Source organism: Thunnus maccoyii, chromosome 22, assembly GCF_910596095.1.
Source record: "Thunnus maccoyii chromosome 22, fThuMac1.1, whole genome shotgun sequence".
Lineage (NCBI taxonomy): Eukaryota > Metazoa > Chordata > Actinopteri > Scombriformes > Scombridae > Thunnus > Thunnus maccoyii.
In genome coordinates, this window is record NC_056554.1 from 16,841,896 (window position 1) to 16,854,458 (window position 12,563).

The 12,563-nt window shown below is 35.3% G+C and overlaps 1 protein-coding gene and 1 long non-coding RNA gene across 3 annotated transcripts in view; both read left to right on the top strand.

Annotated features, from left to right (window-relative positions):
• The window catches only part of LOC121890086, a 364,377-nt gene that overhangs the window by 96,424 nt on the left and 255,390 nt on the right, over positions 1–12,563 (top strand). Inside the window, exon 7 of the mRNA XM_042402354.1 lies at positions 1,425–1,703. Within this exon, the coding sequence (XP_042258288.1) occupies positions 1,425–1,703 (279 nt within the window). The remainder of the gene's footprint in view (positions 1–1,424; positions 1,704–12,563) is intronic.
• Positions 6,334–7,891, top strand: LOC121890103. 2 transcript variants are annotated; one of them, XR_006093690.1, is made up of 4 exons: positions 6,349–6,372; positions 6,934–6,984; positions 7,715–7,730; positions 7,823–7,891. It is a non-coding gene; the product is annotated as an uncharacterized LOC121890103 (long non-coding RNA). The 2 variants fall into 2 exon arrangements; XR_006093689.1 differs by lacking the exons at positions 7,715–7,730; positions 7,823–7,891 and adding an exon at positions 7,196–7,232 and having other exon boundaries at positions 6,334–6,372.

Sequence of the window (12,563 nt, forward strand, 5' to 3'; positions counted from 1 at the left end):
GCAATATTATTTATGGACTTTTCCTTGACATTGAATATCATTTAACTCAATGTTTCAGCTGAAATGGTTTTAGCTTGTTTCAGTCTAAATGTGAAATTGGTGAGGTGGATTTTAGATTATTTTATTGAGTATATTTTAAAATGATCAGAGTCAGTGATGGCAGGTAAGATTCTTTACTCCAGTGGCTCCCCCGAGTGGTGAGTCCTTTCTCAGCATGAGAACAGACACATCATTGAATTTGCTGACAGTACTGTGATCCTCAGTTTATTACTTGACCAACTTTTTCCCCCTGATACAAATCTTTTCTTCAGGTGAATGTTTATAAGAAATAAGGCTGTGAACAAACTGTCCTGGAATGCAAATAAAATCTATTCACACCAAATCTCAACAACATCTGTTTTTATCGTATAAACTTGAAATGTTAATTCTGAATAAAAGGTTCTCATTATTGTTCATAGAAAACTGAATTTAATATATGTTTTTTAAAAATGTCCAGTAATCTGCCTGCTTGGTAACCTAGACAGCGAAGACTCCACTACATGGGATTATTACACTGTTCCCCAAAATGACTGATGTTGAACAGTCAAGTCTCTCTGCACTGTGAGATAAATGCATCCTGTAAAAGTTTAGGTTCAGGTGTTCTGGAGGACTGTTGTCCTCAGTAAGACCTGTTTATCTGACAAACATGTGATTGCAAAGCTCTTTTCATACTACTTTACTTTTCTGTTTGAACAGTTTCCAACAAGGCTGTTGTGACTCTGCAACCCACCTGGCCTCTGATATACAGTGGTGAGACAATCACTGTCAGATGTGAGATCCAGGGAGGTGCAGACACTCGATGGGAATATGAATGGAGAATAAACAATGTGGCTGTATCTCGTAAAGATAAAGAATTCAGAATCAGCAGTGCTTCTATACATATATATGGTGTCTACATAGTCTACAGTTGTAAAGGTAGAAAGGATTTTTATTCCTCAACAGAGTGGAGTGAAGCCATCACACTGACACTATCATGTAAGTCAAATATGTTCATATCATATTCAGAATGTCAATTTGTTTCAATCTAGTTAGATAAGGTAACAGAAAATATGACCTCCTTCCTTCCTCTTTGGTGTGAGAACAGAATAACTTCAGAGGAGTCAACATGCAGTGTGCTGTACGTTGCCCCCCCAAGAAAACAAGCAAACAAAACACTGTGCAATAATAAAACATCAACAGTACCTAGTTAGTTAGTTAGTTAGTTAGTTAGTTAGTTAGGTCTGTTTACCAAATCAGTGATCGACTGAGAGTCATATGTCACATGCTCTGTTTGCAACTTCCATATGATGGTATTTGCTAAATGACGTAATTGATGTTCAAAGTTTTTCTAAGGGAAATTCCATCTCACTTGTTACTTGTTTTGTTTTTTGTTCTGAACTGAACAGTGAATAAACCCAAACCGACACTGACAGCAGACAAAACCATCATACCAGAACACGGCAGTGTGACACTGACCTGCTCTGTGGATGACTCTGCTGATTGGAGATATGAGTGGTTTGGACAAACTTCAGGCTCTTCTGCATATCAACCCATCACAAATGTTAAACCAGTTAACAAGGTCTCACAAGGAGGCATCTATTACTGCAGAGCAGGAAGAAGAGGAAGAGGAGGAGACCCAGAGATCTTCACCGAGTACAGCAATACAGTCACTATTTGGAAAACTGGTGAGTTTAGTGATTTGTTGTGGAATAATACAACATAAATTATTTAAATATGGTATCAGTAGTGTAAAAAGAGTCATTTTGGTATCAATAGCAAAAAATGAGAACGTTAATGACAAACTGAGTATAAGTTAGTAGCTCTTACTCCTCTGATGATGGCGAAAATAAATTGTTACAACCCTCTACAGGTTGTGTAAAGATGCAAAACAAGAGTAGAAGATGTTTCCATGACACCACTCAGTTTTATCCATAACATCTATTTCTGGTTAGAGCACATTTCTCCTATTAAAATGTTTGTGGATTTGTCTTGGTCTTTAAACACCATTCAGCCCCATTTCTGCCAAGAAGCTGCTGTCCTGTTGTTTAAATGGCTGCAGCGGCTTTTAGATTTTTTTATTAAATAGATCTCAAAAGTTGAGAGTCAGTGCTGTCAGATAAGAGTTTCTCTCCACTGGCTGCCCCAAAGACTTTGCCCTTAATCCTAATTTGTATATTTTGTGTGAAAGACTGTTTTTCTATTGCTTTTAATCGTTATTTTACTGTTTGGTTTGTTTTGTGTGTGTGCGTGTGTGTGTGTGTGTGTGTGTGTGTGTGTGTGTGTAGGCACTTGATCTGTATAATGGTAAAAAATGGCCATGTTGCTCTTTTATTGCTTTATTAAATCTTTTGCAAACACGTTGCTTGATATGTTTTCATACTTCTGTTTTTTTTTTTTAACTGTTTTTGTTATTATGGCTGTTTAGTTGTGTTTGCATTGTTTGTTAAACCGTCCTACAAAAATCAAATTGTCGCTAGGGGACATTAAAGACGATTACCCTGAAATTTTGTTCTAAAAACTGACTTTGACTTGACTTTTTTATTTTACATTTCTATTGGTATTACATTTCTAATAATTAGGTATTTTTCTATGTGAACAGTTCCAAATAAGGCCACTGTGATCCTGCAACCCAACTGGCCTCTGATATACAGGGATGAGACAGTCACTGTCAGATGTGAGATCCAGGGAGGTGGAAACACTAAGTGGACGTATGAATGGACACCAGCCAACTTAAACACATCTCCAACACTCAGTGAACACAGGATCAACAGCAACAATTACTACAGTGGAGAATTCAAGTGTAGAGGAAGGAAGGACTCATATTCCTCGACAGAGTGGAGTGATGTCATCACATTGACAGTATTATGTAAGTTGGACATCTTTCATCCATAATGAACATGTTATGTCTTATATTGTTTTCATCTGTTGTTTTGTTCATCAATGCCATCTCATATCACTAATAACTCAGTATATTTACTTAATTTAATTTATTTTATTTCTGATTATTTATTTTATTTTATTTTAAAATTGATCTGTTAGTTTAATAGTGTTACATGTTGGCCTGGAGGCAGCCATTCAGGCTTTTGAGCTATTTCAAGAATGATTTCCCTGTAGTTCTTGTGCTGAAGTAAAAAACATTTTCTTCAGGCAAATCTCATTCCAACCATTTACTTGTTTTGTTTATTTGTTCTAATGTGAACAGCAAGTAATCTCAAGGCCACAGTAACAGCAGAAAGGACATACCAGTCATACCAGTATATATTTCTGTTTTTATCCAAACTGTGTATATTTGGTGGGTACAGTTTCTAACAAGACTGTTGTAACACAGCAAACCAACTGGCCTCAGATATTCAGTGGTGATTCAATCACTCTAAGATGTGAGATCAAAGATAGTGGAGACACTGAGTGGGAGTATGAATGGAAAACAACCAAAGAAAAACCTCGAAAAACACAGTGAATACTGGAGTTTCAGTGCTACTTTTTACAGTGTGGAAACTACAGTGTAAGGATGAACAGAAAATAGATTTGTATTCAACAGACAGAAGTGATCCCATCAGGTTGACAGTGTCTTGTAAGTTGGACTGTGTTTCATTAATCGTGAGAATATCATGTTTTTGAGTTTCCATGAAAACATGTCTGATCCTCAAGAAAAATGATACCTGTATTAGATAAGATTTATTTATATGTCTAGAGACTAAAGTCTACATCATAACATGTTTTCATTCTAAGAAAATCACTTTCCAACAGATGCACCTGTCCTCACTGTGTCTCCATCATGGCTGAGTCCTGGAGACTCAGTAACTCTGAGCTGTAAGGTTGTACATCCATCTGCAGGATGGAGGTTCTACTGGTATAAGACTGTTCCCAAACCATCAGACAACTCCTACAGCTATGAGCTCCTACCTGGTAGCACCAATGGGACTGAACAGGATTCCTACATCATTCATGGGTCGACACACACAGCAGGATATATGTGTAGAGCTGGAAGAGGAGACCCAGTGTTTTACACTGATTACAGCAAACCTGCGTTTGTTTGGTCTGGAGGTGAGTTTGCTTGTTTGTTTTTGTCTCCTTCTGTCAAGAAGCAGTTGTGATGTCATTATCTGGGTATTGATTGTGGTGAACCTATGACCTTTCTCCATCAAGTCAAGATTTCAGTTTTTCAACACACTCACCAAACACAATGTTGATATTGAATTATTCTACATACTGGACTGGGCTGGATTTCCTTCTTTACATCTTCAATTGATCTGAAAGCATTACAGCACCAAAAACCTGAGATATTATGATTTTACTTGTCATCGAAATCAAACTCTTCTCCTCTTTGCAATGAATACTTTTACTTTGGATACCTGAGCTCATCTTACAGCCAATATTCATTACTTTTACTGACACAGCAGGCTGGACAGGTGTGGTTAAATGAGACTTTATCTAGTGGTCAGGCAACATATAGACATACAAAACAGTCAAAATCTAGTAATGAAAAACCAGAAAAGTCAGCAGTCAACAAAGCAGGTAAATGGACAAAGTACAGAAACAGCTGGAAACCTGAGAAAACTCAGACAGATGAGAGAAAAACACTGACTATACAGCACCAGTCAAAAGTTTAGACACACTCTCTCATTCAGGGAAGGTGTGTCCAAACTTTTGACTAGTACTTTATATAGAGACAATGAAACATCATTTAGTATGAAAAACACATCCTCTGTATGTTTGAAAGGTGGCAGGTAAACGTAGGTTGTTTACAGCTTCACAGTGAACAGTTGCTGTAGTTATCTTGGTAGCAAGTTTTCAAGATAGAAAAAATAATCAAAATATCCATAAAACAGCTCAAACCACTCTGCAGTACACTTCACGTCTCCACTGTCAGTCCATATGCTCTGTATGTTCTTAACACTCACAGTTTCACCAAAACACTGCACCTTTTGCACAGTTTATGTTATTCAGATGTTTTTACTCTCAACAACAAAATGTATTAAAAATACAAAAAAGAGGATTATTTGCATTGTGATCTCTTTAATTTTAATATCTCTGTACTTGGTTTGCTCCTCATTACATGTTGTTTTTCAGATGTTCATTCAGCAGTGACTCTCAAAGTGAGTCCTGACAGAGTGCAGCACTTCACCTCTGACTCTGTCTCACTGAGCTGTGAAGGAAACTTTACTGAGTGGAGAGTGAGGAGGTTTCCTGAGGACCACTACCGGTCATACTGTCCTAACTGGAGGTCAATGACTGGATCCACATGCAACATCAACAGTTCACAGCAGAGTGATGCAGTGTACTGGTGTGAGTCTGGATCAGGAGAGTTCAGCAATGCAGTCAACATCACTATACAGAGTATGTTTACATTACATTTGATTTCATTTTCATCTTGTATTTAAATTATTTTCAACATGGTGTCACTAACTACACTTCCTGTGTAGACGAACAAGTTATATGCCTAACCTTTTGATAGAAAACTTATATTGTATTATTGTTTCTTTAATAAAATTAAAAGCTCATTAAACTATATTTCCTTAAGATCATCATAAAGAAACATCATCCAATCAATTAGAAATCCAGACATCATCTGCACAACATTATAATTTAGTCGTGTTCTTTGTCAAACACGTGATGCAAAAAAATGAATAAATTATGAAAGGGCTTCCTTCAAACCAAAAACTCATCTGTGAAGCAAATTAAAGCTTCTTCATATTTATTTAAACAACTGGATATCAATATTTTACAGCTTTTTTTGGTCTGCAGCAAGACCTTTCTTTATTCTTGATGATAAAATTAACATGCTGATTCAGTCAGAGGTGTTTTTGAGCCATCCACCGTTTCTTTCATGTGTACCTGTTAGCTCTAGAGCTAACTAGCCATAGCTAGTATATTTACAGTTAAGACACGTCTGTAATAAAGCTGAAATGTTGGGTCTTTGCTCAGCTACACTGATTCTGTGAGACAAATTAATAAATATTATTAATTATCTATTACAGCAGTGTCCATGCCTGAAAGCTCTTCATCTCTTATACCATTAATTGTTGGGCTGGTTTGTGGAATTATTCTTATTATTCTCCTGCCCCTGTTGTATCGCTACAGACGATCCAAAGGTGAGACTTTTTCACTGTGATGTTAAATGTTTTATGTTTTTAATTATTCAAATACAAAGATGTATTCTGATGTCATAATGTGAAATAGCAGAAAAAATATTTATAAAATAAAACCACATAACAATAAATATCTTTTTCACAGATTCACACTTTATCAGGTTGGTACAAATCCAGTCTGACAGCACCAATCAGGACTCAGCTGCAAATCACATGGTCAACCTGAATGAAACTCAACATAACGTATACTCCTCTCTTCTCCATGGTCAGTCTTCAAACAAATCCTGATTAATTTTGTCATTTTTTGTTAACTCTAACAATAACATTTCTATTACTCTTTTTCTAGACTCTGGCCATCTGATTTTTAATGAATATTAACCAAAAGCCACAATCTATCAGACAGGAAGTTGTTGTTGATCTCAGTAATTAAAGCAGTGGGTCAGTTTGTAGGACAGTCTCAAAGATTTGTCACAGAACCTGTTGTTCTACCACATGCAAAAAAATTAAGACCAGAACATGGTTTTATATTGTTGTGATTGAACCAAAACTACAAGATTTATGTCCAGAGTCCAGAAATATTATTGCCATTATGGCTTTAAGGCTTTATAGTCTTTGTCATGACTTATTAAATATTACAGTCTACAAAGAAATTAAAGCTTCTAAAACCTTTACAGTTTCCTGTTGTTGCATTTATCCACACTGTTAAAATCACATTTTTTTTAAAAAAAACCCTGAAGACTTTTGTTAAAAAGGTGATATTTGATAAGTATCATGCAATTGAAATGATTAATTTGATCTCGGCTTGATTTTCATTTTTTGCTCACAGGTGATGCTTCTGTCTATGAATCAATCAGAGGTTCTGAAGACACTGAAAATGGTACAGTATACACCTTAACATGGAGCAGTCTGAAATGCAATATTACATAATTTAAGAGAAAACAATTTACAAAACAATGTAACATCAAATATTCTTTTCACAGATTCACGTTTTATCAGGTTTGTACAAAACTCTCTTCTCTCATTTTGAACATAACAGCAGTACCTTCAATGTGTCTTATTAAATTCATTGTATTTGCTAAATGTTTTAGGCCGATCCAGTCTGACAGCACCAATCAGGACTCTGCTGCAAATCGAATGGTCAACCTGAATGAAACTCAACATAACATATACTCCTCTCTTCTCCATGGTCAGTCTTCAAACTAATCCTGATTAATTTTGTCATTTTTTCTTAACTGTAACCTCAACATTTCTATTACAGTCTACATAGACAGTAAAGGCTCTAAAACATTTAAGATTCCCTGTATTTGCATTTATCCACACTATATTAAAATCGAATAAATAAATAAAAAAAACCTGAGGATTTTTGTTAAAAAGGTGATATTTGATTGGTATCATGCAATTTAAATGGTTCATTTGATCTCAGCTTGATTTTCACTTCATGCTCACAGGTGATGCTTCTGTCTATGAGTCAATCAGAGGCTCTAAAGACACTGAAAATGGTACAGTATACACCTTAACATGGAGCAGTCTGAAATGCAATATTACATAATTTAAGAGAAAACAATTTACAAAACAAAACCATGTAACAACAAATATCCTTTTCACAGATTCAGGCTTTATCAGGTTGGTACAAAACTCTCTTCTCTCATTTTGAACATAACAGCAGTACCTTCAATGTGTCTTATTAAATTCATTGTATTTGCTAAATGTTTTAGGCCGATCCAGTCTGAGAGCACCAATCAGGACCCCGCCGTGAATCACATGGTCAACCTGAATGAACCTCAACATAACGTATACTCCTCTCTTCTCCATGGTCAGTCTTCAAACTAATCCTGATTAATTTTGTCATTTTTTGTTAACTCTAACTCTAACATTTCTATTACTCCTTTTCTAGATTCTAGCCATCTGATTTTTAATGAATATTAACCGAAAGCCACAATCCATTAGACAGGAAGTTGTTGTTGATCTCAGTAAATAAAGCAGTGGGTCAGTTTGTAGAACAGTCTCAAAGATTTGTCACATAACCTGTTGTTCTACCACATGCACAAAAGATCAGACTAGAACATGGTTTTATATTGTTGTGATTGTTATTATTGTTGTAACCAAAACTACAAGACTTATGTCCAGAGTCCAGAAATATTATTGCCATTATGGCTTTAAGGCTTTATAATCTTGGTTGTAACGTATTAAATATTACATTCTACAAAGAAATTAAAGCTTCTAAAACCTTTACAGTTTCTTGTTGTTGCAGTTATCCACACTGTTAAAATCACATTTTTAAAAAAAAAAACCTGAGGATTTTTGTCAAAAAGGTGAGATTTGATTGGTATCATTCAATTAAAATGATTCATTTGATCTCGGCTTGATTTTCATTTTCTGCTCACAGGTGATACTTCTGTCTATGAATCAATCAGAGGTTCTGAAGACACTGAAAATGGTACAGTATACACCTTAACATGGAGCAGTCTGAAATGCAATATTACATAATTAAAGGGAAAACAATTTACAAAACAATGTAACAACAAATATCCTTTTCACAGATTCACGCTTTATCAGGTTGGTACAAAACTCTCTTCTCTCATTTTGAACATAACAGCAGTACCTTCAATGTGTCTTATTAAATTCATTGTATTTGCTAAATGTTTTAGGCCGATCCAGTCTGACAGCACCAATCAGGACTCTGCTGCAAATCACATGGTCAACCTGAATGAAACTCAACATAACGTATACTCCTCTCTTCTCCATGGTCAGTCTTCAAACTAATCCTGATTATTTTTGTCATTTTTTGTTTACTGTAACAAATCTCAACATTTCTATTACAGTCTACAAAGACAGTAAAGGTTCTAAAACATTTAAGATTCCCTGTATTTGCACTTATCCACACTATTTTAAAATCGAATAAATAAAGAAAAAAAACCTGAGGATTTTTGTTAAAAAGGTGATATTTGATTGGTATCATGCAATTTAAATGGTTCATTTCATCTCAGCTTGATTTTCACTTTTTGCTCACAGGTGATGCTTCTGTCTATGAATCAATCAGAGGCTCTGAAGACACTGAAAATGGTACAGTATACACCTTAACATGGAGCAGTCTGAAATGCAATATTACATAATTTAAGAGAAAACAATTTACAAACAAAACCATGTAACAACAAATATCCTTTTCACAGATTCAGGCTTTATCAGGTTGGAAACTCTCTTCTCTCAGAATGTGTAAAAGAATTTCTAATTGCTGATATTTGTGAATGTGTACAGGAAACTGAAAATGTGTATTCAGATTTGCAATAGTATCAAGATTTGTGAATGTATACACTAGGGCTGGACGATATCTCAAATTGATTTTATTCATTTAAATTCTTGTTTTTGGTCAATGTGTAAAATGTCTAAATCGTAAAATTGAGTTATTACAAAATGCATGAAAAGGTTATTTTTAGTCAAAAAGTAGATGGCAGCTACATTAGCTGTTTTGAGTCACAACAGTCTCGTAAACTGTGACATTATTAATTACACTACATGCACACCTGCCACAGCTGCCTCTGGCTATCTCGTAGTGAATTTAACAGTCACATCTACGAGAAGAACAGACTGAAAATGACTCTGCACACTGATCTGTGCTCTTGGTTTGTGTTGGTTGATGAGGTCTCATCTCTGGTTATGAGAGTTGAAACACCTGAAGTTGAAGGAACAGTATCCAGATTCTACACTGTACAGTTTACTGTCCAGGTAGCTAACGCTAGCTAGCAGCAGTCTGCAGATATCAGGCTGATGTCTTGTAAAGAAACACAAACAGCAGCAACTAGTGAGCTGATTTTTCTGCTCTATCTGTGCTGAAACTGATTATTAAACTAGATGCCTGTGATCTACTTAGTTGAAGCATCTGGTGCTCACAGTCAATAGCTGTGTGGGATCACATGTATTTTATGCATAATGATTATAACAGCCTTGCAGGTGTTGCAGGTCTCTTATTGTTCTTGCTCAACTGTCTTAAATAAATATGATGTTTTAAGTCTGCATTATGAAGGCAAACAAAAATCAAGTAAAATAATGAAAGGACCCCAAGATTGAAAAAAATAATGATTTTTTTGTCCATATCGCCCAGCCCTAGCATACACAGAGTTGTGAATGTGTAAAATCTGTGAGAAAAATGTATTTTAAGTATTTTGCTCCAAGAGTTAGGAAGTTACAACTCAGGTACACCTCTCCATTGGTTTTCTTTATACATGTGACTTTTGCTAGACTCCTGTCATGCCTGAGATCTGCAAATGTGTCACAATTTTTGTCTGTAACACAGTGTGCCAACCAATATTGAATTATTTGTAATATTAACTTGCAGACAAACATTCTGCAGGTTTCTAGTCAACAGATTGATGGTCATCACTGCTGCAAAACCTCGAACTAGCATTAACATTTTTCATAATATCAATTACCTCATGTGTTCGCTGACTGTGACTGTCACAGCATGCAGTCAGTGAGGATTAGTCTGGTGCAGGTTACTCACTGAAAATATAGTTAAACATTAAAGGCTGCTGTCACTAACAAGACAAGTATAGTTTGTTGAAAATAACATGTTTGTTTCCTGCAGACTCTAATGTTACATCATATGAACTACATTTGTTTACAGCAGCAGGGTAGATTCTAGCAAAGCCCCAGCAATAAAATACAGAATAAAATGCATTGCAATGATGTTACCCACAAACAGAATATTTTATACATAACATTGCAGTTTATTTACCGTTGAAGTTGTCTCAGGGGAAACACTGCAACAATATTGTGCTAGCAGATTCTAGCGAGGCTAAAACATTACAGGTTGTCAGTTTGCACCATTAACGATGCTAAAGAGCTACTGGTCACTCACTAGATGGAAATTTGTGGAAAGTTGCTTGTTGTTATGGTAGTTGGGAACAGTACAGTGACTTTTACGGCTCTGTTGCATCCTGCCTTGTTTTTTCGGTTCCTCCCAGTGAGAGCCTGCGAGCCTCGGCCAAGTATGAAGAAAACTCTCACATTTGCAAATTTTAGTCAGGAATGTAGCAAAAGTCACATGTAAAGAGACAACTAATTACAGATGTACCTGAGTTGTAACTGATGACTTTCTGTTTCCATCCAAACTTTCAGTCATTAATAAAAGGCCATTTACTCTGAGTTTTTTGAATACATATTTACAGATTCACATATACAGATTTGTCTGCATATTCACAAGTGTCGATACACTTACAAATCTGAATACATAGTTGCAGATTGCTGTACATATTCACACATTTCAGTATGAATTTAGAGATTCTTTTACAGGTTTACAAATCTGATTATGCACACACTCTCCACACACATTTGCAAACACTATTGCTACTATAATAAAGAAGAAAGACAAATTAATTAAGGTCTACACTCACCTGCAACTGTTACTGTCCAACATGTTGGTCTTGGACACAGTGTAATGTATGTAATGTGTTCTGTATTTGCAAAATTGTAGGTGTTTATAATTATTAATTTTTTGAATATCTTTTGTTGGAATGTATTTTACATTATGTGTGTTTGAAGTGCTGAAGAACAGTATTTATACATCTGTATGTATATTCAGTATCAGTATGTTTACTAAATTCTGTAAAAGCCATAATACTCTGCTGTGTGACTGCTTTGAGCACTCTGAGCATTACAATACTGTTATTCTTTTATTATCAGTGGAGACATTAACCCTGACAAGCCTTCAGTACATTATCATTGTAAATTATGACATTACTGGAAAATGTTTCAGACTAATCTTCTCTTTTGGTTTCCTTCCAGGTCTGTAGAGAGATCTGTATCAACAAAACCAAAGGAATGGATGACAACATGAAGAACTACATCATTGTGTAGTTTATTTGCAGTTTTGTGTGCAATTGTGTACATCTGCTATCTAAATATCAAATGTGCTCAGTATTTTGTACAGTTAGTACAGTAGTGCAGCTTTAGTCAGTCAGCCTCTTCTTCAGTTTTTGATGAAACAGCTTTAATGACTATATGTGATGATCTGCTATCAAACAACATCCTTTTAAACGTGTTGTACAAGTTTTCCTGTCCTTTAATGAATGAATTCATAGATCATTTATTTTTAACTGGATGAATTTAGTTTTTTTTGTATTTTTAAAAGCTTTTTATTAAATAGTAAGCTGTCAGTATTGTTTTTAATATATTTTTTTAAGTGTATGTATGTTAATGTCTGTTTTATAATCTTCCTTCTTAATTTGGTCATCCAGTAGCTGAGAGGGGAACAAAAACTTTGAACCGGGAAGTTTGGAGATTGTTATGTTCTTATGCAGATTGATTTATGCCCCTTGTTTCTGTTGGGTGATGAACCATCAGGTATATTTCTTTGATTGAAAAAAAAAACATCTCAAAATGTGAACAACTGTAAACAAAGCTGATCCCTGTTTTACATTATGGGGTGAACATCAGACAGCAGAGAGAGGGAGTAGGACA